General features: G+C 40.2%; 1 protein-coding gene across 3 annotated transcripts in view; it reads left to right on the forward strand.

The window, feature by feature from the left end:
* Positions 1-22,845, forward strand: part of lpar2b (lysophosphatidic acid receptor 2b) — a 36,574-nt gene extending 13,729 nt beyond the window's left edge. For all 3 annotated transcript variants that reach the window (XM_054779090.1, XM_054779089.1, XM_054779091.1), the window contains 4 exons: positions 4,089-4,503; positions 5,168-5,662; positions 13,631-13,890; positions 20,607-22,845. In XM_054779090.1, the coding sequence (XP_054635065.1) occupies positions 4,248-4,503; positions 5,168-5,662; positions 13,631-13,890; positions 20,607-20,711 (1,116 nt within the window). In that variant the 5' untranslated portion in view covers positions 4,089-4,247 and the 3' untranslated portion in view covers positions 20,712-22,845. The remainder of the gene's footprint in view (positions 1-4,088; positions 4,504-5,167; positions 5,663-13,630; positions 13,891-20,606) is intronic.
* The last annotated feature ends 2,556 nt before the right edge of the window (positions 22,846-25,401 follow it).

Below are 25,401 nucleotides of genomic sequence, written 5' to 3' on the forward strand. Positions count from 1 at the left end.
GAGAGCAGTAAAGATTATGGAGTGATATTTGGTCAAGGACAAACTTTGCTTTATTAAACATTGAGGTATTTCTTCCCACCTTGTGTTGTATATTTTTAATATGAGATTTCTAGCAAATTTTTTCATCTATTATGATCCCCCGAAATGTATTTTGCTTCACCCTTTCAATGTCCACACTGTCAATTTGTATTTGCGAGTGCATGTCCTTTCTGCTATTACCAAACAGCATTATTTTTGTCTTACTTAGCTTCAAGGATAATCTATTTTTCATCAAATCATCTTTTTAATATGGCCATTTCATCTGTCACTTTTTAAATGAACTCTTGTGAATGAAAACCAGTAGTATCTTCCGCAAATAATATAAACTTTAAATCTTTCGTCACTTTACAGATGTCATGAATATAGAAGTTGAAGAACAGTTTTGGTCCCAGTATTGACCCCTGGGGTACTCCACACGTACAGTAATCGTTAAACTTGCAGATGTGTATTCTCGTAACGTCACATATTGCTTCCTGTTAGCTAGGTACAGTAGATTTTGACCGAATTCAAAACTAACCCTCTGATTCCGTACCTTTCTAATTTTGTAATTAGGATGTTGTAATTAATTGTATTGAAAGCTTTTGTCAGATCCATAAATACTGCAGCTGCACACTTTCTTTTCTAGCGTTTATAGCGTTGGTTATTTCCTCAGTAATTTTGATCAGTGTCATGGAGGTTAAAATGTTAGCTCTTTATCGGTATTGGCTATCCGCAAGTAATTTGTTTGTATTGATAAATTTGTCCAACCTGTTATTGAATAGCTTCTCGATTATTTTAGAAAACTGTGGTAATAAGGAAACTGGTCGGTAGTTTGTAAATTGATGTTTGTCTCCGTTTTTGAAGATTGGAACTACTTTAGCTATTTTCATTTCTGTATCACCATCACTGTAATAAAACCAGCAACTTGATAACACCATGGATAAATCGGTGAGGGAAGTACTTGTGTACTGTGAGTGTGTACATGTACGTGTGTACAGGTATCTCTGTCGGTGTGCATGTCTGCATGTCTGCATGGACATATACAGTACGTGCATAAATGTGTGAATGTGTAATTGTCACTGAGAAGGTATGAATGAAGAGGGACTGCCTCCCACCACCCAGCAAGCCCCACCCCACACAGCCAGGCCGAGCCGCCACCACCAGAGAGCCACCGGCCCCACGGTGGTGGGCAGAACGAAGACGAGCCCTCCAAGAGCTAGCCCGTGTACCCCCATTAAAAAAAAAAAAAAGAAAAAAAAAGGAGGTAGTAATAAATAAAATAAATACATAAAAAGCTAAATAAATAAAAGAACCCCCCCCCCCCCCCCCCCCCCACACACACACACACACACACACACACAATACAGATCCCGAGCCGAACCGGGAGCAAGAAAAAAAGTTTGTTGCCCTCAACTGCTTCTCTGCTGCTCCACATTTTTCTTTTTTAAAATTTATTTTGGCATCTTCCTCCTTTGTTGCACCCGTGGTAGGAAGAGTGGGTCACCGAGGCTGTGTGTGAATGTTTGGATTGTGATTGTGTTACATAGTTGGATTGTGTAATTGCGAGGTGTGTCTTCACTCTATTGTGGACAGACACACACAGCAAAATGGAGGGTGTGATGGTGAGTCAAAAGCAACTCTTGCAGCCTTTTATACAGGTTTACTGACACTCGGCGGTATTGAACTGTTTGTGCTTCTATGAATTTGATCTGTACACTACATTTTTCAATAAATCAAAGAAAAAAAACAAACACTGTCTTTGCTAGGTTGTCGGTTAGACCCCACAACCTACTGTTATCCTGACCTTGAGCAGGACAGAACACAGGTCCCCAACCACATTCAGAAGCAAACATACATTGCATTTCGAACATCACTCCCTCACTCTATCGTGTGTTTTCAAAAGTTAATTGAAAAGTTAATGGATAAATGATCACTGTTCTGATCACTGTAGTTGAATACGCCCTATTATTGGTCAAAATATATTCATATAAAAGCAAATTGTACATATTCTTGGCCGAAATTAAGCATTTTCAATCATAAAAATGGCTAAATGAAGGAAAAGGCATTTAGAAGATATACAGTATGTAGTGTACTATCTGTGACATCGTGTGTGCCTTTTAAGAGGCGGGGCCTGGGAAGTGATAATGTGACTTGAGCTAACTATTGTAGGGTTGCTGAGTGTCAGCATGGTTAGCAGTGAGTTGAGGCTGACAGCAGCTCCTGTATGAATGTTCACTGCGCCATTGCAGTAGTCTTCTACTACACTGGCCACTAGATGTATGTATTGTACTTTATTTATCCCACAGCAGGGAAATTCACTTGTTACAGCAGCAAGCAAGATACGCAAGTAAAGAATACATAGTGACACATGGTTCAAGTGGTGCAGGTGTTGTAGAGCCTGACAGCGGTCGATATGAAGGACCTGCGGAACCTCTCCTCCTTACACCGTGGGTGTAACAGTCTGCTGCTGAAGGAGCTGCTAAGGGAACCCACAGTGTCATGTAGCGGGTGAGAGGTGTTGTCCATGATGGATGTCAGCTTAGCCAACATCCTTCTCTCCCCCACTTCCTCCACGGAGTCCAGAGGACCATCCAGGACAGAGCTCGCTCTCCTGATCAGTCTATTGATCCTGCTCCTGTCCCTGTCCGTGCTGCCTCCTCTCCAGCAGCCCACAGCATAGAAGATGGCTGAGGCCACCACAGAGTCATAAAAGGTGTCATATGACATCTACAAATTGATGTTTATGATGTAGGTGACACGCGACCAACACTACCTTCACGATCACCGTAATGGGCACCCCTGATATACAGTAGCATATACTGTATGTCCATCCATACAGTATATTATTTTACATTGTTTTCATGTAAAAAAATAAATAAATAAACTCATTTCCAAGGTGTGGCGGCTTTTAATGAGCCGTGGCACCCCGCCATGATCCATTACATGTAGTGGAAACCCTGAATGTTACATTGATGAGCCATCAAGTGTACTGTCAATGCTAACTTGTGAGTCTATGTAATGTCTTATTTACAGTATGTCTAAGATGTATAATTTTCTATCATGTCAACTACATTGACTAATACAAATGTAAAAGTGACTATAGGGGTGTTATTTCATGTCTAGAGGGTTCTAATAATGCCCAAAACCATATTTAAAAGGTCTTAAACAAGTTTTCTATTCTCTAACTATGAAAATATTCCATTTCTAAATAAGGAACCCTAATTTGCGGAAATTCACTTTTTATGGACGGGTCTAGAGTCAATTCACCGCCATAAACGAGGGACAACTATATCCGTTTTGGAAGCAATCTAGATACTTGGATTTAATAATAAAATACAATCAATTTATATTACTCAGACGATGGTGGACAGTGTGTATATTAGCGCTGAAACAATTAATTGATAAATGGATAATTGAGCAATTATTAAGTTATATTATACAATAATTATATACAAATATTATTCTAATAATTAATTTACAACAGTATTTGATTGTTTTTTTATTTTTAGAATGTAAACATCTTTTGATTTGAGCCTCTAAAATTGCAATATTTTTTAAATTTTTTAGTCTTCCTATTATTATTATTATTATTATTATTATTATTATTATTATTATTATTATTATTATTCCTTTGTGTTTTAGGCAAAACAAGACATTCACACAATTCAACTTTTCTGATATGCTGAGGACCAAACCACTAATTGTATGTGTTTGGTTGCTATTGATTTGGTTGTTTAGGGCCCAACCGATTACGCGATTATTGAAACATGAATCTTCAGATTAATCGACTAGGAAAATAATCGTTAGTTGCAGCTAGTGTATATGAATAGACATACTACGTTAACAAGCTTTTTCGCGGGGGCTGCAGGGAAAAAAAACTTCCCATGCCAAAGATGATAATAGGGAGACAGGAAACTTCTTAAAGTATAATTTTGTCGCTGTTTTGTGTGTGTTTTTGTTTCATATTCTGCTTTTCTTTCTTTTACATATTGGTTCATGACAATTTACATTACCACACGGCCTGGTTGGATGGATATTCCAATGTTTAATGGCTCTTGTGTGTCCCACAGACGAGCAACCCACCCGTGCAGCTGATGGCATGCCTCCCTACAGTCCATCAGAGAGAGGGCGAGTCTGAATGGCGCCCTAGTTCTGCCCCTCTTCTCCTTGTCTGAAAGGCCTCGGCCCCTTTTTCCAAGCCTGCCGACCTCTCCGCCAACCTCTGCACCATGGATATACTGACCGATGACACGGAGGGATGCTACTTCAACCGCACTGTCAAGTTTTTCTACGAGAAGAGCAACAAGAACATCAGCGATCACTGGCGTACCCGCGACTACGTGGTTGTCACGCTGGGCATGACGGTCTGCTTCATTGTCATCTTCTCCAACCTTCTGGTCATTGGGGCGATTTTAAAAAATAGACGCTTCCACTTTCCCATCTACTACCTTTTGGGTAACCTGGCTTTGGCAGACCTCTTCTCAGGTAGGACATACGCTCAATTAATTGATGAACTAAATTTTTTATTATATGGTAGAAGCCTCCTCTGAATGTTCTGCACTCCTGTTTACCTGCCAGTGTTGTATTGAGCAGAGGAGTTGTGCCTTAAGGAAGATCTGAGCGGATATTGGTCTTAGCGGGTGTTAAACAACAAATTCATTGAGAATGACATCTCTAGGACCTAACCGACCCATTAAGCTATTTTTATACTATTTGACTTGTAAATTAATTTAGCTCGATGCATGTTTTGAAGTATTACGGATACATGGGAAACAAATTCTTCAATTAATTATTTTTAGTGTACAATAACAAATCAACAGAATTAAAAAAAAAAAAAACATTTTGGGGCTGGGTTCTTCTCAGGCTGACTGGGTGCTCTATGCCTCATGACAGCAATGCACATCCTTCACGCATTTGCTGAGGAAGCTTACTTGTGTGTGTGTGTGTGTGTGTGTGTGTGTGTGTGTGTGTGGAGGGGGGGGGCTTCCAGGATCAATGTATGTTGTCTTTTTAAGGGGCCCAACGTCTCCTCTGCAGTGTCAAGCACTATATACAGTAAATGTGCTTGTCTTGTGGGTGTTAACATGATGTGCACTGCTTTAACAATACCTCTTAACAGTGCAATTCACGCTGCCTTCCGTCATGCCAGGTATCTCCTACCTCCACTTGATGTTCCACACGGGTCCTTGGACCATCAAGCTGTCCAAGCACCAGTGGTTCGTGCGTCAGGCTCTCATCGACACCAGCCTGACCGCCTCCGTCCTCAACCTCCTGGCAGTGGCGGTGGAGCGCCACCAGACTATCTTTCAGATGCAGCTCCACAGCAAGATGAGCACACGCCGTGTCTTCGTCATCATGCTCTTCATCTGGCTGATAGCCATCATCATGGGTCTAGTGCCCACCATGGGCTGGCACTGTCTATGCGACCTGGACAACTGCTCCACCATGGCGCCGCTCTACAGCCGCAGCTACCTGGTGTTCTGGGCGCTCCTCAACTTGCTCACCTTCTCCATCATGGTGGCCGTCTACACCCGCATTTTTTTGTACGTACGGCACAAGAGCGAGCAGATGTCACAGCACACCACGCAGATGAGACACCGGGAGACCGTGTTGAACCTGATGAAAACCGTCTCTATGATCTTGGGTAAGGTGACACATCTTCATGCACCACCTGACTTAGTAGCTAACTACTAGCTCCTCTCAGCATGTCTGCACTTGTTATCCACACCCCCCACACTCCTTCACTCCGTTTCCCGTTTCTTGTTTTCCATACAAGTTACCTTCCAGTCCTGCTCCTTGCACTGTGCCCGAGCCTCCTCTTGCCTACATGTTGCTTTTCCAAAGTGACAATAAATTCCTCAAGATTTTAAAGTGCGACACGTATTTTATTTTTTTTTTTTGTGCCGTCGCCTGGCAGCGAGCCCTCGTCACTTCTGGCATGTGAGGGGAGGCCAGAAAAACCCTGGCGTGCCCCAACAAGGAGCTGCATACTTCAGTTACTATGACACAGAGAGCGTGTGTTGTTTGTGCAAGTGCACGCATCTCAGGACCATCTCAGGAGTCTTTCCTCAAATTGCTTTTGTGCTGCATGCAAGCCGGAGTCATGTCCGCCCGTAGCGTGCACACATTGTTATCAATGCAGCAAAAAGATTCCTGAGCTGCCCAATCAGGTGTTATGATAATGAAATGTGATCATGCAGACTAAACTCTGTGCGTGCATGTGTGAGAGGAATTTGACAGTACATTCCCCTTCTCCCTTTAGAACCTCCTGCTTTTGACATTCTTTAGCACATCCTGTCTGTTTTTTTTACTCATGTACCTGCACAATGCTCCGCTTTACACACTGGTATATACTGGTGTGTGTGTGTATACATTATATATGTATGTATGTATATATATATGTATGTATGTATGTATATATATATGTATGTATGTATGTATATATATATATATATGTATGTATGTATATATATATATATATATGTATATATGTATATATGTATATGTGTATATACAGTACATACATGTCTATAGCGGCCACTAGAGGGAGTCTGCAAAAGTGGCCGCTATAGACAGGTTGGCGTCCAGTTTGAATGTTGACCAGCAGAGGGGAAAAAAAAGGGAAAAAAAATAATAATGTTGACCAGTAGAGGGCACTGCGGACTGCGGATAAAAGTTGTACAGCACTACTAGGCTTGTTATTATCATGGTTCATGGTTTTAATCCTGAACATGCATATGAGTAAAACAGTAGCACATGACATAGTACAATTCACAATTTTGCATGTCCAAAAAGGAGTAGGAAGAAGCAAAGCTTATTTAATCCTACCCCTCATCAGTTGCAATACATTTATTCACCTCTTGTTCTTCCAAGTGTACTTTGTAGGTCTACATGACAATGTAGTGCAATCATAGCCAAGGTTTTTACTGACTAAAAGGAAGCTAGAGGCTTAATAATAACTGATAACTGATAAAATACTTCAGTTAAGTACAACCGAACTCAGTTTTGCTCCCGCTGCCGCATGCGGCCACCTGTATAGAACGGCCACCTGCCTATAGCAGCCACTGACAAATCTCCCCCCAGCAAATTTACATGTTATAGACCCTGTGTATAGCAGTCACCTGTCTAACGCAGCCAGCGGCCACCCATTTTGTCTCCCTTGGTCAATATCTGACTGCATATAGCGGCCAAATTACCAACTCAAGTAGAAGCTTCATGCACGAAAAAGTTTCGTTTTTCAATCAATGAAGCCGTCGTGTGTAGACTTTAATTACTGAGTCCTAGCTCAGTCACAATCATTCACAAGATCCACACAAACTGTCAGTTGTTCCACATAAAAAAGCCGTCTTCTTTTGAGCTTGCTATTTCCTGGTCAAACATGTAACTTTAAGAGCATTTGCACCAAAACATTACCGCAAAGTAGACTGGGAACAGGACGTGCTCCCAGCGACGCTACAATAAAAAAAAACATACGCTAGCGTGCATTCGGCAGCGGGAGCAAAACTGAGTGCGGTTGTACTTAATTGAAGTATTTTAGAATGTACTCACGTTATTTTTCATCAATCCTCATCCACAAATCGATCAAAGTCCTCATCTTCTGTATTCGACACAAACAAAGCCGTCTTCTTTTCCGTTCGCTACTAGTCTGTTAACTTGTCAGTGTTATTCAGCTCCGAAGCAAAGAAGGAAACTTCTTCTGTTGCTTCTGCCAACTTTATTTATTGAACGCGGCCACCAGACAGCAGCTCAGAACACACCCACATCTCTCAGCATCGTCTCTCCTTCCTGCTTGCCCACAAGGCAAAGGTTAAACAAGCCCCACTACATAGCTGTCCAGCCAATGCCTGTAAGAAATGACAGCGTTAATTTCCTGGTGCGCACTGGTCAATACTGTAATGCCGCTTGCTGTGGCGAAGGAGAGACTCACGTCGCCGATGCACTTTAATGGCTTTATTAACAACGCAGAACACTGCAGGACTTTACATCCACGCCAACATAAACACACTTCCCAACTCTCTCGAAACTCACAGCTAGCACTGAGCCGAGCTCTCCTGCTCGGGACGCCCACCGTCACTTACCGTCACTTCCTGGTGAACTAAAGCTTTAATGACAACTCTGCCGTATAAAAAGTAAAATATTAAAAACAAGCGTACGACATTACTAGCACAACTTTGTTCTGTGGGTCGTGGATATATTCTATCAGTTATTATTAAGCCTGTAGCTTACTTTTAGTAAGTAAAAACCTTGGCTATGATTGCACTGCATTGTCATGTAGACCTACAAAGTACACTTGGAAGAAGAAGAGGTGAATAAATTGCAACTGATGAGGGGTAGGATTAAATAAGCTTTGCTTCTTCCTACTCCTTTTTGGACATGCAAAATTGTGAATTGTACTATGTCATGTGCTACTGTTTTACTCATATGCATGTTCAGGATGAATTAAAACTATGAACCATGAACCATGATAATAACAAGCCTAGTAGTGCTGTACAACTTTTATCCGCAGTCCGCAGTGCCCTCTACTGGTTAACATTATTATTATTATTATTATTATTTTCCCTTTTTTTTTTCTTTTTTTTCCTCTACTGGTCAACATTCAAACTGGACGCCAACCTGTCTATAGAGGCCACCTGTCTATAGTGGCCACTTTTGCAGACTCCCTCTAGTGGCCGCTATAGACAAGTTTGACTGTATATACAGTCAAACCTGCCTTAGCGGCCACCTTTATAGAAGGGCCACCTGCCTATAGCAGCCACTGAAAAATCCCCCACAGCAAATTTACATGTTATAGACCCTGTGTATAGCAGTCACCTGTCCAACGCGGCCAGCGGCCACCCATTTTGTCTCCCTTGGTCAATATCTGACTGCATACAGCGGCCAAATTACCAACTCAAGTAGAAGCTTCATGCACGAAAAAGTTTCGTTTTTCAATCAATGAAGCCGTCATGTGTAGACTTTGATTACTGAGTCCTAGCTCAGTCACAATCATTCACAAGATCCACACAAACTGTCAGTTGTTCCACATAAAAAAGCCGTCTTCTTTTGAGCTTGCTATTTCCTGGTCAAACATGTAACTTTAAGAGCATTTGCACCAAAACATTACCGCAAAGTAGACTGGGAACAGGACATGCTCCCAGCGACGCTACAATAAAAAAAAAAAACATACGCCAGCATGCATGCGGCAGCGGGAGCAAAACTGAGTTGGGTTGTACTTAATTGAAGTATTTTAGAATGTACTCACGTTATTTTTCATCAATCCTCATCCACAAATCCATCAAAGTCCTCATCTTCTGTATTTGACACAAAAAAAACGTCTTCTTTTTCGTTCGTGTGATTCAGTGTTATTCAGCTCCGAAACAAAGAAGGAAACTTCTCCTGTTGCTTCTGCCAACTTTGTTTATTGAACGCGGCCACCAGACAGCAGCTCAGAACACACACACATCTCTCAGCATCGTCTCTCCTTCCTGCTTGCCCACAAGGCAAAGGTTAAACAAGCCCCACTACATAGCTGTCCAGCCAATGCCTGTAAGAAATGACATCGTTTATTTCCTGGTGTGCACTGGTCAATACTGTAATGCCGCTTGTTGTGGGGAAGGAGAGACTCACGTCGCCGATGCACTTTAGTGGCTTTATTAACAACGGAGAACACTGCAGGACTTTACATCCACGCCAACATAAACACACTTCCCAACTCTCTCGAAACTCACAGCTAGCACTGAGCCGAGCTCTCCTGCTCGGGACGCCCACCGTCACTTCCCGTCACTTCCTGATGAACTAAAGCTTTAATGACACTGCCGTATAAAAAGTAAAATATTAAAAACAAGCGTAAGACATTACTAGCACAGCTTTGTTCTGTGGGTCGTGGATATATTCTATCAGTTATTATTAAGCCTCTAGCTTCCTTTTAGTAAGTAAAAACCTTGGCTATGATTGCACTACATTGTCATGTAGACCTACAAAGTACACTTGGAAGAACAAGAGGTGAACAAATGTATTGAAACTGATGAGGGGTAGGATTAAATAAGCTTTGCTTCTTACTACTCTACTAAGTAGAGTAGTACTTACTTACTACTTACTACTAAGAGGGTCTTCAACTCGGGGGACAAGGAGGAGTTATGCAGAGTCCAGAGGGAACTCCGGCACAAGATCAGGAAGGGGAAGGACTGCTACAGGAGGAAACTGGAGAAGCGGCTGGAGGAGAATAATGCCAGGGAAGTCTGGAGAGGCCTGCAGACCATCACAGGCCATGGTAAAGGAGTGGGGAGAGACCAAGCCAGTGGGGACAAGATCTGGGCAGATGAACTCAATCTGTTTTTTAACAGATTTGAGTCTGCCCTCCCTCCCTCCCCTACCAACTCACCACTCTTCACCCCCACATCCCCATCCCAGCCATCCTCTACTCCCCTCTCCATAACTGATGATCAGGTGAGAAGTCAGTTGAGGAAGATCAAGGCAAGGAAGGCCCCGGGACCGGACGGCATCAGCCCCAGAATCCTCAAGGACTTTGCTGACCAGCTCTGTGGAGTTCTCAGGCACTTGTTCAACCTCAGCCTGAGCCTGGAGAAAGTCCCGGCCCTGTGGAAGACCTCCTGTGTGGTCCCGATCCCAAAGACACCACGTCCCAAGGAGCCTAACCACTTCAGGCCTGTTGCCTTGACCTCTCACCTGATGAAGACCATGGAGAGGATTATCCTGCAGCACCTGCGACCCCTGGTGGGCACTCAGCTGGACCCCCTGCAGTTTGCTTACCGGCCTCGGATCGGAGTGGACGACGCAGTGATCTACCTGCTGCACAGATCACTGCTACACCTGGAGGACAGCGGGAGCGCTGTGAGGGTCATGTTTTTTTACTTCTCCAGTGCCTTCAACACCATCCAGCCGGCACTACTCAGAGTGAAGATGGAGAGTGTGGGAGTAGACCAACACCTGACTGCATGGGTTATAGACTACCTCACCAACAGACCACAGTATGTGAGGCTCCGTCACTGTGTGTCTGACATGGTACTCTGCAGCACAGGTGCCCCTCAGGGTACGGTGCTCTCCCCTTTCCTCTTCACCCTCTACACCTCGGACTTCACACACAACTCCACACAGTGTCACATCCAGAAGTTCTCCGACGACACAGCCATCGTTGGTTGTGTTTCAGAGGGGAATGATCTGGAATACAGGACGGTCATCAGGGACTTTGTCAGCTGGAGTGAGCTTAACCAGCTGCAGCTCAACACCAGCAAGACAAAGGAGATGATCATTAACTTCCAGAGGAAAACATCTCACTTTACACCGGTGAACATCTAGGGAGCGGACATAGAGTTGGTAGACAGCTACAAATTCCTGGGTGTTCACCTTAACAACAAGCTGGACTGGTCCGTCAACACCCACGCCCTCTACAAGAAGGGCCAGTGTCGCCTTCACCTGCTGAGGAGACTGAGGTCCTTTGGTGTGTGCAGGACTCTTTTACAGACCTTTTATGACTCTGTGGTGGCCTCAGCCATCTTCTTTGCTGTGGGCTGCTGGAGAGGGGGCAGCACGGACAGGGACAGGAGCAGGATAAATAGACTGATCAGGCGAGCTAGCTCTGTCCTGGACGGTCCTCTGGACTCCGTGGAGGAAGTGGGGGAGAGAAGGATGTTGGCTAAGCTGACATCCATCATGAACAACACCTCTCACCCGCTACATGACACTGTTGTTTCCCTGAGCAGCTCCTTCAGCACCAGACTGTTACACCCACGGTGTAAGAAGGAGAGGTTCCGCAGGTCCTTCATACCGACCGCTGTCAGGCTCTACAACACCTGCACCACCTGAACCATGTTGTAGACACTATGCTTTCTTTACACTGTTCTCTTTACTTGTCTTGCTGCTGTAACAAGTAAATTTCCCCGCTGTGGGATAAATAAAGTACATACAATACAATACAATACAATACAATACTCCTTTTTGAACATGCAAAATTGTGAATTGTACTATGTGATGTGCTACTGTTTGACTCATGCATGTTCAGGATTAAAACCATGAACCATGATAATAACAAGCCTAGTAGTGTTGTACAACTTTTATCCACAGTCCGCAGTGTCCTCTACTGGTTAACATTATTATTAAAAAAAAATTTTCCCCCCTTTTTTTCTTTTTTTTCCTCTACTGGTCAACATTCAAACTGAACGCCAACGTGTCTATAGAGGCCACCTGTCTATAGCGGCCACTTTTGCAGACTCCCTCTAGTGGCCGCTATATACAAGTTTGACTGTATATATACATATATATATATATATATATATATATATATATATATATATATATATATATATATATGTGTGTGTGTGTGTATATATATATATGTGTGTGTGTATATATATATATGTATATGTGTGTGTGTATATATATATATATACTGTATATATACAGTATATGTGTGTGTGTATATATATATGTATATATATATATATATATATATATATATATATATGTGTGTGTGTGTGTAAATATATATATATATATATATGTGTGTGTGTGTGTAAATATATATATACATATATATATGTGTATGTGTATATATATATACTGTATATATATATATGTATATATATATATATGTATATGTGTGTGTGTATATATATATATATACTGTATATATACAGTATATGTGTATGTGTGTGTATATATATGTGTATATATATATATGTGTATGTATATATATATATATAGAGTTGGTAGACTGCAGCACAGGTGCCCCTCAGGGTACGGTGCTCTCCCCTTTCCTCTTCACCCTCTACACCTCGGACTTCACACACAACTCCACACAGTGTCACATCCAGAAGTTCTCCGTCTAACAAATTATTGCCGATAAACGATATTATTGTCAACATTATTTTGAGACCGTTTTTTTCATTAATGTAATGATAATATATGACATAATAATACGAGTACACCGCCACAAAAGCAACTTTAATTTTTAATTTTAATGTACTTTTTGGCAGTTACAGTATATATGATAAACATCACGTAAATGGCAAAATCAAAAACTTGACTGTCTAAAGCCCTTCATACAATGGTTGGGGAAAGACTGGGGTGATTGGTTTTAGTTTATTTAGGTTTATTTAGTTGATCTACATAGTAGTAAAGTTAATGTGCTTTTGCACATTTATCAGAGTTCGGAATGTTAAAGTGTTACTTAAAATATTGCTTGTACAGTTGGTGGCAACAGTTGGAGCTGAAACAAATAATTTCAATTTACTGTGGCGAAACATTTTACTTTGGAGGTTTCATTATTCTCATTTGTTTCAATCATGGAATAGACTTTTTTTTTTGTTTGTTTTTACATGACGGGTGCATATTCTTTAAAATTCCAATTACATTGCTTACTTTATTAAAGATACTAGAATAGAAAAGCATGTTATTACACAACCACAATAAATTAATCTTTTAGGTACTCATTTTATTTGTATTTATTTATAATTTATATTAAAGTTTTATGTATGTTTTATAGTAAAATAATAATAATAAAAAAAATTAAACAATATTTTAAAAATGGCTTTAGCTGTCAAGAAACTAGATTGCATCTCTTTGTAAGTGAAGAGCTTTATTGTTGTTGACGTCCTCTCTCTGCCTTCCCCTGCAGGCTGGTTTGTGATCTGCTGGACGCCCGGCCTGGTGGTGCTGCTGCTTGACGGGCTGGGCTGTGATGAGTGCAAAGTGCTGCGCTACGAGAAGTACTGCCTGGTGCTGGCTGAGTGCAACTCCCTGGTCAACCCCATCATCTACTCCTTCAGGGACAAGGACATGAGGAGGACCTTCAGGGAGATCCTGTGCTGCCTGTGCAGGCGCGGTGGCAACCATACGGGCACGTCCGGAGTTAACTTTAACACCCTGGAGCACGAGGTACTGTCTGAGAGCAACGGAACCGAAGTCAGCAATCACAAACAAAACAACTACTAGCCCCCCCCCCCCCCCCCCCTTGACCCTCATGACTGCATGACAGCCGCCACACTTTTCCTTCTTATTACGCCTCCAAAATCTTATTCTCAAAGAGCCAATCTTCCAGGACTTCACACAAAGGCTGCAGAAGTTTATTTAAGCTCTTTGCTCAACAAATGACTCCAGCTGAGAGATGGAATGCTCATCTTATCTACTCATGCCTTTCATCCCTGTCAGCTTATCTCCCATCAAACCATCAAGTGGCCATCTGCAAGCATCTGCAGGTTTTGTCTTTTGCTGACCCACAACCAGTCGCCTTAGTAGTGGTAGTAGCACTTTATTTTTCAGTGGGCAATCCAACAAGTTGAACCGCTGAAGCTTATGGAACGAAGGCTGGATTTCCACTTTTAGGACGTACATTATCTGACAAGTGACTACACTCCTCACATGTCAGAAAGCATTTGATCTCAACAGACAATACTATAGAAATAAAATACACTACACTTTAGAGTAGTCAGTGTACACCTTGTATAGCAGAATAGATTTACTATACAGTTGTCCCTCGCCACTTAGCGTCTTTGTTCTATCACGTTTACAGGCTTTTATTTTGCCTGTTTGAATTACCTCACAACAGGCACAATAATCCCTAATAAAAACATGGGCTACTCTTGCGGCTGTAACCCACGCAAAGCTAAAACTGAAAGCTGAACCCTCAATGTCACTTCCTGTCCGCATGCCACTCTGCTCCACCAGAGAGCACATTTGTAGCAACACACACAAGCACGGGTCTTATTTATGTCTTAAACGGCTTATATAAACTTATTATGTCTACTATATTGGGTAATACGAGTGTAAAGGTGACTATGGGGGTGTTAGCTCATGTCTAGAGGGCTGTACTAATGTTAAAAAACACATTTAGAAGGTGGTTTTCTATGCTCTTACTACGAAAATATTCCATTTATACATAAGGAATCCTACTTCACTGACATTCACTTGTCACGGTCGGGTCTGGAACCAATCAACAGTGATAAACAAGGGATTATTGTGCACTGAAAATGAGTCAATGCACAGCCATGATTGTCGAAATAGCTGGCCACAACAGTTAACGTATCCAAATTGTGCCCTTGGTGAGAGTATTTAGTGTGAGCACCATTGTTCTAAACTAGTGCCTTAATCTTCTTGGGCATGGAATTCACCAGAGCTGCACAGGTGATGACAGTGGTGGAGTTGGTGGATGTGAGACACCTTGCGCTACTCCACCCTTCCTTCTGCCGAGGTGCTCAATTGGTTTCAGGTGTGGAGGAAACATACTTGGCCACTCCATCACCTTCTTCACCGTCAACTTCCTATGTTTGGAGTCATTATCATGCAACCAAGGGAGGGGATTATCAGGTCACAGTACATGTTGGAATTCATGTGTCCATCAGTGAGCTCCTTCAGTGTCAACAGCACTCATGCAGCCCCAGGCCATGATGCTTGACTGTAGGCAAGATACGGTTATCTTACTACTCACTTGTATTGCCAACTATTTAGACAATAATGGCAGTGTGCTGACTCCTTTTCAGTGGATAGTAAACCTACACTGCTATACAAGCTGTACACTGACTACTTAGTATATCCAAGGACCAGCTTGCCGAAATGTGAGGGCTGATATCGTACATTTAAACTTGCAAGGCAAACGCACAGCGATGTTAAAGTCAAAATGGTTGGTATACGTCATCGATTGGTGTATTTCAATGTCGGCCATCCTGCATTGCTTCCACAGAAGTCACATTTGTAAATATCTCATTCATGAGGTACAGTATGACACAGATACACAATTGGCCCGCATGGCTCAAGTGGTAGAGTGGTCATCTCCCAACCTGAAGGTTGCAGGTTTGATCCTCCATCCTCCCGTGATTATGTCGAAGTATCCTTGGGCAAGATACTGAACCCACAGTTGCTCTTGATGCTGCGTCATCAGTAGGTAAATGTGCTGGCAGTCTCAAAGCGCTTTGAGTGCCTTGGAGGTGGCAAAGCACTATACAAGTGAAAGACCATTTACCATTTATGATCTGGAACACATGACAGAATCATGTCACTTTAGCTATTTCGTGTTAAAAAAACAAAAAACAGACACGGAAACTTTGGACCGTCTTATTGAACTCTACACATGAAACTCTGATAACTTCCTTTGGTTAGGAAGCAGCTTTTTAAAAAGCATCCGTTAGCCATGACTCACCTCAATGAAAGCCTCTTGTTTATGTCCAAAAGCTCTGCTTTGCACAACTTAATGAGTGCTTTCTTTTTATTGACACATTTGGTCCCACCAATAGCCAGTTATTAGACACACACTTTTAATGAAAGCAGTCAAAATTCATGTGTTCTTACTTATGTGGGATCATTTTGACAGCACAAATTGGCACGTAAGGTAAAACTTTAGGAATCCCAAAGATGAAAAAGACGCCAAATACTGTTTGGCGAAATAGAATCAGTATGTATTTTAAAAGCACAACACTTCCCAATTAAAGTAGATGATTGTGACATAAGGGCTGTCCAGATGTGTGTGTGTGTGTGTGTGTGTGTGTGTTGCAAGGCAGTCATACACACACACACACATGCACATATTCAGGCTGTAATTTCTGCTGACTGGAACTGGAACAGTGTGCTTAACAATCTCATTTAACTGAGGAGGAAAACCAACAGAAAGCATCATGTTAAGTAATTGGGCCACCAGAGGGTGCTGTTTTATCCCCTGTCAGATGTCAGCTGACCAATTGGAAACAATGTATAATGTATAAAGTATGGCTGTCATGCAACCTTTATTACCTTTACAGGCATTGTTAGATGTTGCTTTTTAGCATTTTTAATTGGCATACATGTAAAAAAAAAAAAAAAACAAGTTAAAGTGATTAAAAAAAAATTGTACAAAAAAAGTTGCACAAAGAAATCAAATTTGTGGAAGTAAAGTAAAAAAAAAAATCTTTGAAATGTAGAAAAATGTATGCGTTTGTGACAATAAATCATATTTGCACTAAAAGTCCAAATAGTGTCAGGAAAATCAAATATTTTGTGCAAAAGGTCAGGAAAAAGAAATCAAATTAATGCAACAAGTAAGAAGTCACGGGGAAAAAAAAGAAAAACTGTCTTCTATGTAAGTCAGGAAAAAATAACATTTTGGCTAAAACTTGTGAAACGAAATCACATTTGTGCAAAAAGTAAAATTAGGGGAAAAAAATCTAATTTGCACAAAAACTATGGAAAGTAAATCAAATCTGGAAAAAAAAATGGAAAAATAAATATTTTGTTCAAAGGAAAACGTAAAAAGTAGGCATACTCCGATTTCCGTAAAAAACAAAGCCGATCACAAAAACCGATCGGCGTGCAGCGGCAAATCCTACATGTCTACTGTGTCACGCAGGGTTGCCAACAAAATGGTACGTCTCATATTGAGCCAACAAGGGACGCAATTTGTCCCTTATTGCTGCAAGAATCCAAACTAGTCTGTAAAACCTCAGTGGCTTCAGTTTGACAGCTTCACACAGGCTACGGCAATCCATGTCGCCATTTTGTATCACTCCCTTACCAAACCTACTGCCGTTCGACTATTCTTGCATCTTTGTTTACACGCTTTGCCTAGCTGTCACTGGCTGTACTTTACATTGCGGCAGCTGGCTATCTAGCTAGCTAGAGTTACCTGCCCTAGCTTCTGGTCTTTGCACTCCAAATGGGACTTTTTACCACATTGACATTTTGTTTTTAAAACAAACGAGCAATGCAGTTTGTTCGGAGCTTGTTTTTGTCCCACGGCGAAACCACAAGCGGAAATCACGTTCATGGGGTACGTACTAACTTTTTCACGTCACGGAACAACTTTAGTCTTGTTGTCGTTATACTAATTGTGTCTTGTCCTCAAAACATGATTTGTGTGTGGTTGTTTCATGAACGTCAACACATCGTGTGTCCAGCCTTATGGTGGTGATTCTATCACAGGCGTCTCCTATGTCACCAGCTGATTTTGACAAGTTCACCAAAGGGTCAAAGAATATTTGCTTCAAATATTAGTATTTATTTATTTTTTTTAATAACTGTTGAATTCAGACTTTATGCCTTTTTATATCATGACAAATGCAGGGTTTCCCCCTAGGATTTTTTTGAAGCTGTGGTGGTGGGCTGCACGGGAGGGCGCACTTCCGTCGCTGTCGTGCCGCTGCTGCGTCTGCAATTTTTTTTTCTTTTAATGACAAATAGCAATTTTTTCTGACTTATTTATTTATGAACTTGTTTAACTATTTACAAGCAACTAGCAGAACAATGAACCGAAAACATTGCAGAATTGTTCATTCAATGGCCGAGTTGCTGAGAGGATTGGCGACATTTAAGTTGTACTTTATGTACAAAGCACATCTCCACTCAGTGCTCATTTGTCATTCAATACAGGTGTCATGTTTGAATAGAACACTTCTAAAAATACTAAGAGGTGAAGCAAATATTCTTTGGTGACCTACTCAACATCAGCTGGTGAGCTACTGCTAGCTTGCGAGCTACCTGTTGGAGACCCCTATGATAGCATCACTGTCTAAATGTTATGATGTTTGACGTATCCCATGGACATAATATCCACTTGTAGCTCCGAACTAGCTAGATGCCGCCAGCCAGGCATATTATGTGTAAACAAACGTGCCAGAAAGTGGAATGAGATTGAAATGTGAGCGATCACACACGCTGGCATAGACAGGCTTAGCCTCTGACAAGCTGTCGTCAATTGACTGCACGTTTTACGGGCTATTGTTCATTCTCCCGATCATAAAAAACAAAGTGAAAGTCAACACGAGACGTGTGGCGTATCTGGTCACATGCGCAAGTGCCACCAAGGCAGACAAGTGATTCCAGTGCATGCTTATCAAAATAAAGCGCGGTGAAACATTTTTATGGTATTTTAAATCGTTTTCAAGCTAATTGTGGTCAACGTGTGTGTAAATAATAAGCCATATATGTATATATATAGCATACTGTATATATCCATTCATACAATATATTACTTAAAATTGTTTTCAAGTTTAAAAACACCTCATTTTTACAACTGTGGCAACTTTTATTTTGTAGTGTCGCAACGCCACGATCAATCAGGGATAGTGGACACCCTGAAATGAACACAAAATAGCATAAAGAGGACGGCCACACTGTTTAAGTGGAGATCTGCTTGGTAAATATAATGTGCAATTTAACTGTTGCCAGTCATAAATAAAGCACAAGTAGTTGACAGCTCTAATAGTGATGCACGTTGGAGACCCCTGCAACCTCGACACTCAATTTATTCTCTTTTATGCTGAGAAGTACAGAAGTCTATTTCCATCCATCCATTTTCGATGCCACTTATCCTCACTGGGGTCGTGGGGATATGCTGGAGCCAATACCAGCTGTTTTCGGGCGAGAGGCTGGGTACACCCAGGATTGGTCACCAGTCAATCGCATCAGATTCCTATTTAGTAAAGATATTTATATTTTTTGGTAATTTTGTTATCTTGAGCTTGAAAATAATTATTGAACAGTTTATTTCGCTTGGATTTGTGTTACTCAAAAACATGCATCAAATTAAATTCAGGATGGTGTCAAATAGTGCAAAAATCTTTCACACAAATAAAGGCAAAAAAAGACCTGCCCGATTTTGTTCTTATTACGGTAATTACCTATTTGCCAGGGGCCCTTGGAATTGTCTAACGGCACCCCTGACCAATACCACTCATCATAGATAGATTGAAAAATGTAAAGTTAATCTATGTGATCGGCATCGGCCGATCTCACTCATGGATGATCAGAATCGGCAGCATAAAACCCCGATCGGAGAATCCCTACTAAAAAGACAGGAAAATAAAAAAAAAACCAAAACATAAGGTCTTGAAGAAATCATATGTGTTCTAAAAGTTGTGAAAATAAATCAAATGTACTCAAAAAATTTGCTGTTTGCAAAAAAGTTAGGATGTGTGAAATTTTTACAAGTTGAAAAAAATGTCATATAATGTCATACGATTTTTCTTTTTTGCAAAAAGTAAAAAAAAAAGTTGTGGAAAACATCAAATTTGAGTAACAAGTTGGTAAACAAAATCAAGTGTGTGAAAAAATAAAGTTAAATGTATGCAAAAAGTAGGGGAAAACATTTTTTTTTCCCAAAAAATTAAGAATTAAAAAAAAAAAAGAAATGTATACACTTTTGCAGTTGTGGGAAACATCGATAACAATTTGCGTAAAAAGTTGAAAGGGAAACCAGCAAGTTTGCGGTGAGACTGTGGTCATCATAAATGAACTGTCCAGATGTTTAATGACATTGTTGCATTCTTTACCGCCATACAAGTGTAAAAAGAAGTTGACCGCTGTGTCGTTATTGTGTTGATTTCACCGCCTTATAGTGTCTCCTTAGCAACAGTAGCTGTGGTTGGAGAGCTGACACTAATTGGCATATTTGTGAATAATGGCAGGATGTGTTAAAGCCATGAAAGTTTGTATTGTATAGTTGATACTCTGTTGTTTCCATTTGAATAATAAATCCACAAAGCAGCAGCAACAAGTGAGACGTGACCTGAATCCCTGCGTGCTAACAATCTGTCTTCACATGTGTTTTTCCCCACTAACCTCCTTTCTCATCCTTTCCCACTTCCCGACCTCATCTCACCCTCTTCCCCTCCTTTTGCTTCCGCATGTAGAACTCAAAGTCTCGCGACATGGAGCTGATGGAGAAGAGCAATGGGATGCTGCTCATCAGCAAAGACTTGGAGGACAGGACGCCGTCTTCAGAGAGTTGGAATTAACACACACGCACATGCACACCACACAAACGCCTCAAGATTGTGAAGACTGACTCAATCACTCTTGATGTGACAGTGGGTGTGGCCCCAAAGGTCAAGGTGGGGCGGGTCTGGACCGTATTTCCTGTTTTACGACCTCACCCAGACATTCACAAATACTTGCCTGCAAGTGTTGGTGGTACTCCTTGAAGATTACACACACATCTTTGCATCATCTGTTAAGAACAACGATACACATTCATCATTATTAAACTGATTTGTTTTTTGGGGTTTTTTGCAATCCACCATCAAAAGTGCTACATATTATATTTATAAGGCTTTTTTGTTTGTTTTTATAGACGTTTCTTCCTCTTTAGGAAGTGGTACCTCATCAACATCGGGCTTCATTTGCAGTGCCAGTTGGGAAAAAGCAGGTGAATCTTTTAAGATTTCACTTTTTTTTTTTTTTTTTTTTAAAGTTTTGACAGTGACAGTCAAATTTGTGTTGTACTAAATTTGGACTTTTTTGTGTGAATATTTCTGCTTTATACGATGCACAATCATGCCTTTTCTAAGTTTCATTGTGAAATAAATCACATTTGTTTGTGCAAAAAAATTATATTGCTGCAACAACAAACAAAAAAAAAATCGGAAAAATAGATTTAATTTGTGCAAAAATTGAGGGGAAAAAGTATTTGTGCTAAAAATTGGGGAAAGTCACATTTGGACAAAAAGGCTGGGAAAACATTTTGTGCAAAAGGTTAGAAAGAAACATGTATTTTTATATCAGCAAAAACGTAAAATGGAATCATGTGTCAAAGTCAGGGAAAATAAATCCAATTCAAAATCCCATTTGCGCAAAAAGTAGGGAAAAAATACAAATATGTCAACTAAATCTGCAAAAATTCAGGAAAGTAAATATTTTGTGAGGAAGATTTGGAAAAAGTAGGACATTTTTCAAAAAGTCAGGAAATAAATTCATGCAAAAAAGTAAGAGATCTTGAAAGTTGTGTTAAAAGTCCTGAATATAAGTCAAGTTTATGCAAAACGTGAGGGAAATCAATCTTTTTTTTGTTTTGCTTTGTCATACATTTCAATGTTTTGTGTCAGGGGGAAAATCTAATATGCGTAAAAATTTGGAAAATTAAATGCGCACAACAAGTTGGGAAAATAAATTGATGTGCAAAAAAATGAAGGAGATAAAACAGTTTCATGTAAAAAAAAAACAAAAAGTGAGGATAAAATACATGCACATTTGTAGAAAGTCAGGTCAAATATTTTTGCATGTATTTTATTTACTTGGCAGACGTACTGTTTACGAAAAAAAACACATTTTCCTAACTTTAACAACAGTTTTTCTTAGTTGTTTATTCACAAACAGTACAACGTTGGGCAAGTAAATAAAATTAGTGCCAAAAGTTGTAAAAATAATAGTTTTTTTCTGCAAATAGTGTGAAAATGGTGATTCACAGACATGGAATGTGATTCACCAAAGAGTCCCACTCGTGACCTTTTGGTCACAACAATACAGTAAAATAAAAAAAATGTTTTTTGGAAAATACGTGTAGATCTGCATAACCTAAGACTGACTTTTTTCCAATTTGAATTGGAAAACAGAGACGAAGAAGAAGACGGCTCCATTTCATGTTTGCATCATTGAAAGTACTTCTAATGACGTCATTAAACTTTTTGCATCCTTTGATTTTATGTCCTTTGGAAAGTTCCTTCCTTGAAGGTTTTAATACGTTCTGTCTTGTCGCCTCTGTTGAACGTCCGCTTGGTTTTTCCTCATCCTTCCTGCTTCCCTCCTATGCTGCGCTGTCTCCTTCCTTGCCTGTCCGTGGGAGGGTCTCTTCAGCCATATCGGCACAGACGATCTTTTGTTGCGTGCGCGTCTGACCTTCCACCCTTTGGGATTTATGAGTGGCTTCAACATCTTCTTGCGTCTTCTCAGGCGTAGGGCTCTCCTCAGTGGGCCCAGCGCTCTCCTCACAGGTGACCTCTTCTGCTGGAACAATAACGTCTTAGAGGACGAGCCGCCCATCACCAGAGGACCTGCTGCAGTGAGACACGTTAGGTCAGGGGTGTCCAAACTTTTTCCAACAAGGGCCACTTACTGAAAAATGAAAGGATATTTTGTAAAGAAGTTATATTTTAAAAAAAAATAAAAAATACCATCTCAGTTTTGTGGTATAGGCAAAAAAGCGTATTATTAGTATACATTTAGGTTTTTGCTGTTTTGTTTTTTTTTTTCAAATATTTCAACTTTCTTCTTGAATAATCTTCGAAAATATTGTTCTTGTAATATTAGGACTTTATTCCCATAATTCTTAATAATAATATTATTGTAATATTTGTAATAGTTGTAATATTACCAATGATATACCGTAGGTACTACATGTACGTGTATACATATACAGTATATGTGTATGTATGTAAATATGAGTTTGGATGCAGTAGTAATATTAAACGAGGATAATTAATGAAAAAAACATAAAAATGATATAATAATACGTAATGATGAAGAGGAGTGGTCGAGCATACGTCGTTGGTGGAGGAGGAGGAGCTATTGAAAAAGGGACAAATTGTTGTCGTTACTCTTCCAAAAGAGGTAGTTCAGGGGAAACTACTGAGGTGGAAGGAATTGGCGATGAAGGTGCTGACGAAGGTGCCGGCATTGGTGGCGAGTCACTTGGTGACGACGGTGCAGGAGTAGCAGATCTACGTCTGAAGAAGCCTTCAATGCAAGTTTGTATGGTCTTCCTTTTCTTCTCCTCGTAGACGATACGGTAGCACTGTAGAGCGCCACTTTCGAACAAATTCAAATGACAAAATCTCGCAATTTTCGACAAAATACCTGAAAATATAGACCAGTCAGCTTGCGTTCGTATCTCCGAATGTTCGCAAGACGGATGTTCGTAAGTAGAGAACCCAGTGTATTTCAAATCTGTGCTACTAAAATGACCTGTCTTTCTCCTCATGATGACTTTATTCTTGTTAGAATACAACTTTTTTCTTTTAACACTTTTGACTATTCTAATAAAGTTACAACTGTTTTTTTTTTGCCATTTCTGCTGTTTTTTTATTCCAATTGTTATTTCAGCTTTCTTCTTGCACATTCTTTTTTCTCATAATATTATGCCTTTTTTTCACAACCTAATTTTCCAAAAATTACAACTTTATTATTTTTATTATGATATTATGACTATTTTAACATACTGTTTTCTTTATTTAATCTCTATGCTACTAAAATGTATTTTCCACTCTTATTCCGAGCTTATTCTTCTAAAATTGCAACATTTTTGATCTTAGTATTTTCAGTTCATTTTTGTAAAATGACATCTTTTATTTCCATTTCTGCTGCTGTTGTTTTTATTCCAACTATGTCAAGTTTCTTTATGTCAATTTTCTTCTAGAAATATTATGACTTTATTCCCATACTGTCTTGATATTATTCTATAATATAATTTTTTCTCAACCTAATTTTCCAAAAATGACACCTTTTTTATTTAGTTTTTTCTTTCTCATAATATGACTTTTAGGAAATAACATATTTTCTTTACTATTTTAACTCTGTGCTGTTAAAATGACATTCTTCATAGAATAAGAGGTTTTTTGTCTTAATATTTTGACTTTATTTTTTGTAAAATTAAGAATTAGCTTTCCTCATAATATTATGTTATTTATTTTCTCTTAATAATTTGACATTAGTCTTACGCTGCACATTCCCCCCCTCCCCCACTTCGGACACCCCTGTTTTAGGCACTCGCATCCTAAAATACATGTCATAACACTCAGCTCAATGGACAAAAGTATTGGGACAGCAGCCGACAGGAAGAAAATGTGAAGTTGGCTCCACTCTTGTGAGATGACCTTGTACCCGATGTTGGAGCGTGGGGTCTGCTGGCTCACCTTTCTCTGCTAGTTCATCCCAAAGGTATTCTTCCACACCAAACTCATCCAAGTATGCTGAAAAAGAAAAGGGCCTTCCCTCCAAATTGTGAAAGACGTCCGGGGAAAAAAATGTGGGCAAGAAATAATTCAATATGAAATCATTCAAACTTAAGTTTGTACAAAAAGTTGAAAAAATTGCGTTTAAAGTTAAGTAATCCACTTTTTGCAAAATGGGGGGGGGGAGATTAAATGTGGCCAATTTAAAGTCAGCAGAATGCACAGCAGTTATGCACAAAGTGACATATAGAATAGTAGAGTCACCAAAGTATTACATGATAGCTACAGACTGCGTTCCATTTATTGTTTGGGAGAAACCACTAAAAGTCAACTAGTTTAGCGTCCTCATCCTATCATGATCATTACCAGCAAGCAGCCTTACAGTATACAAGTAGTATGCTATAATTACCAGCAAGCAGCCTTACAGTATACAAGTAGTATGCTATAATTACCAGCAAGCAGCCTTACAGTATACAAGTAGTATGCTATAATTACCAGCAAGCAGCCTTATACAAGTAGTATGCTATACATTTACAAGCTTAAGAAAGTTGATTTTTAAGTTTTACCTTGAGCATGGTTGGATGTTGCTGTTGACCTTGTTAATCCACTCTGACTTTTACTAACGTGCCAGCAGCAAGTCGAGGACCTGCTGACAGCAAACAGGTTGTGGTACATTCTTATTGGCTGACACCTCCCCTGTTGAAGTGTTGAGTGCTGCTTCCTAATGTACTCCTGTTGTGTACTGCCTCCATAGCCAATACAG

This window comes from Dunckerocampus dactyliophorus, chromosome 6 (assembly GCF_027744805.1).
Source record: "Dunckerocampus dactyliophorus isolate RoL2022-P2 chromosome 6, RoL_Ddac_1.1, whole genome shotgun sequence".
Lineage (NCBI taxonomy): Eukaryota > Metazoa > Chordata > Actinopteri > Syngnathiformes > Syngnathidae > Dunckerocampus > Dunckerocampus dactyliophorus.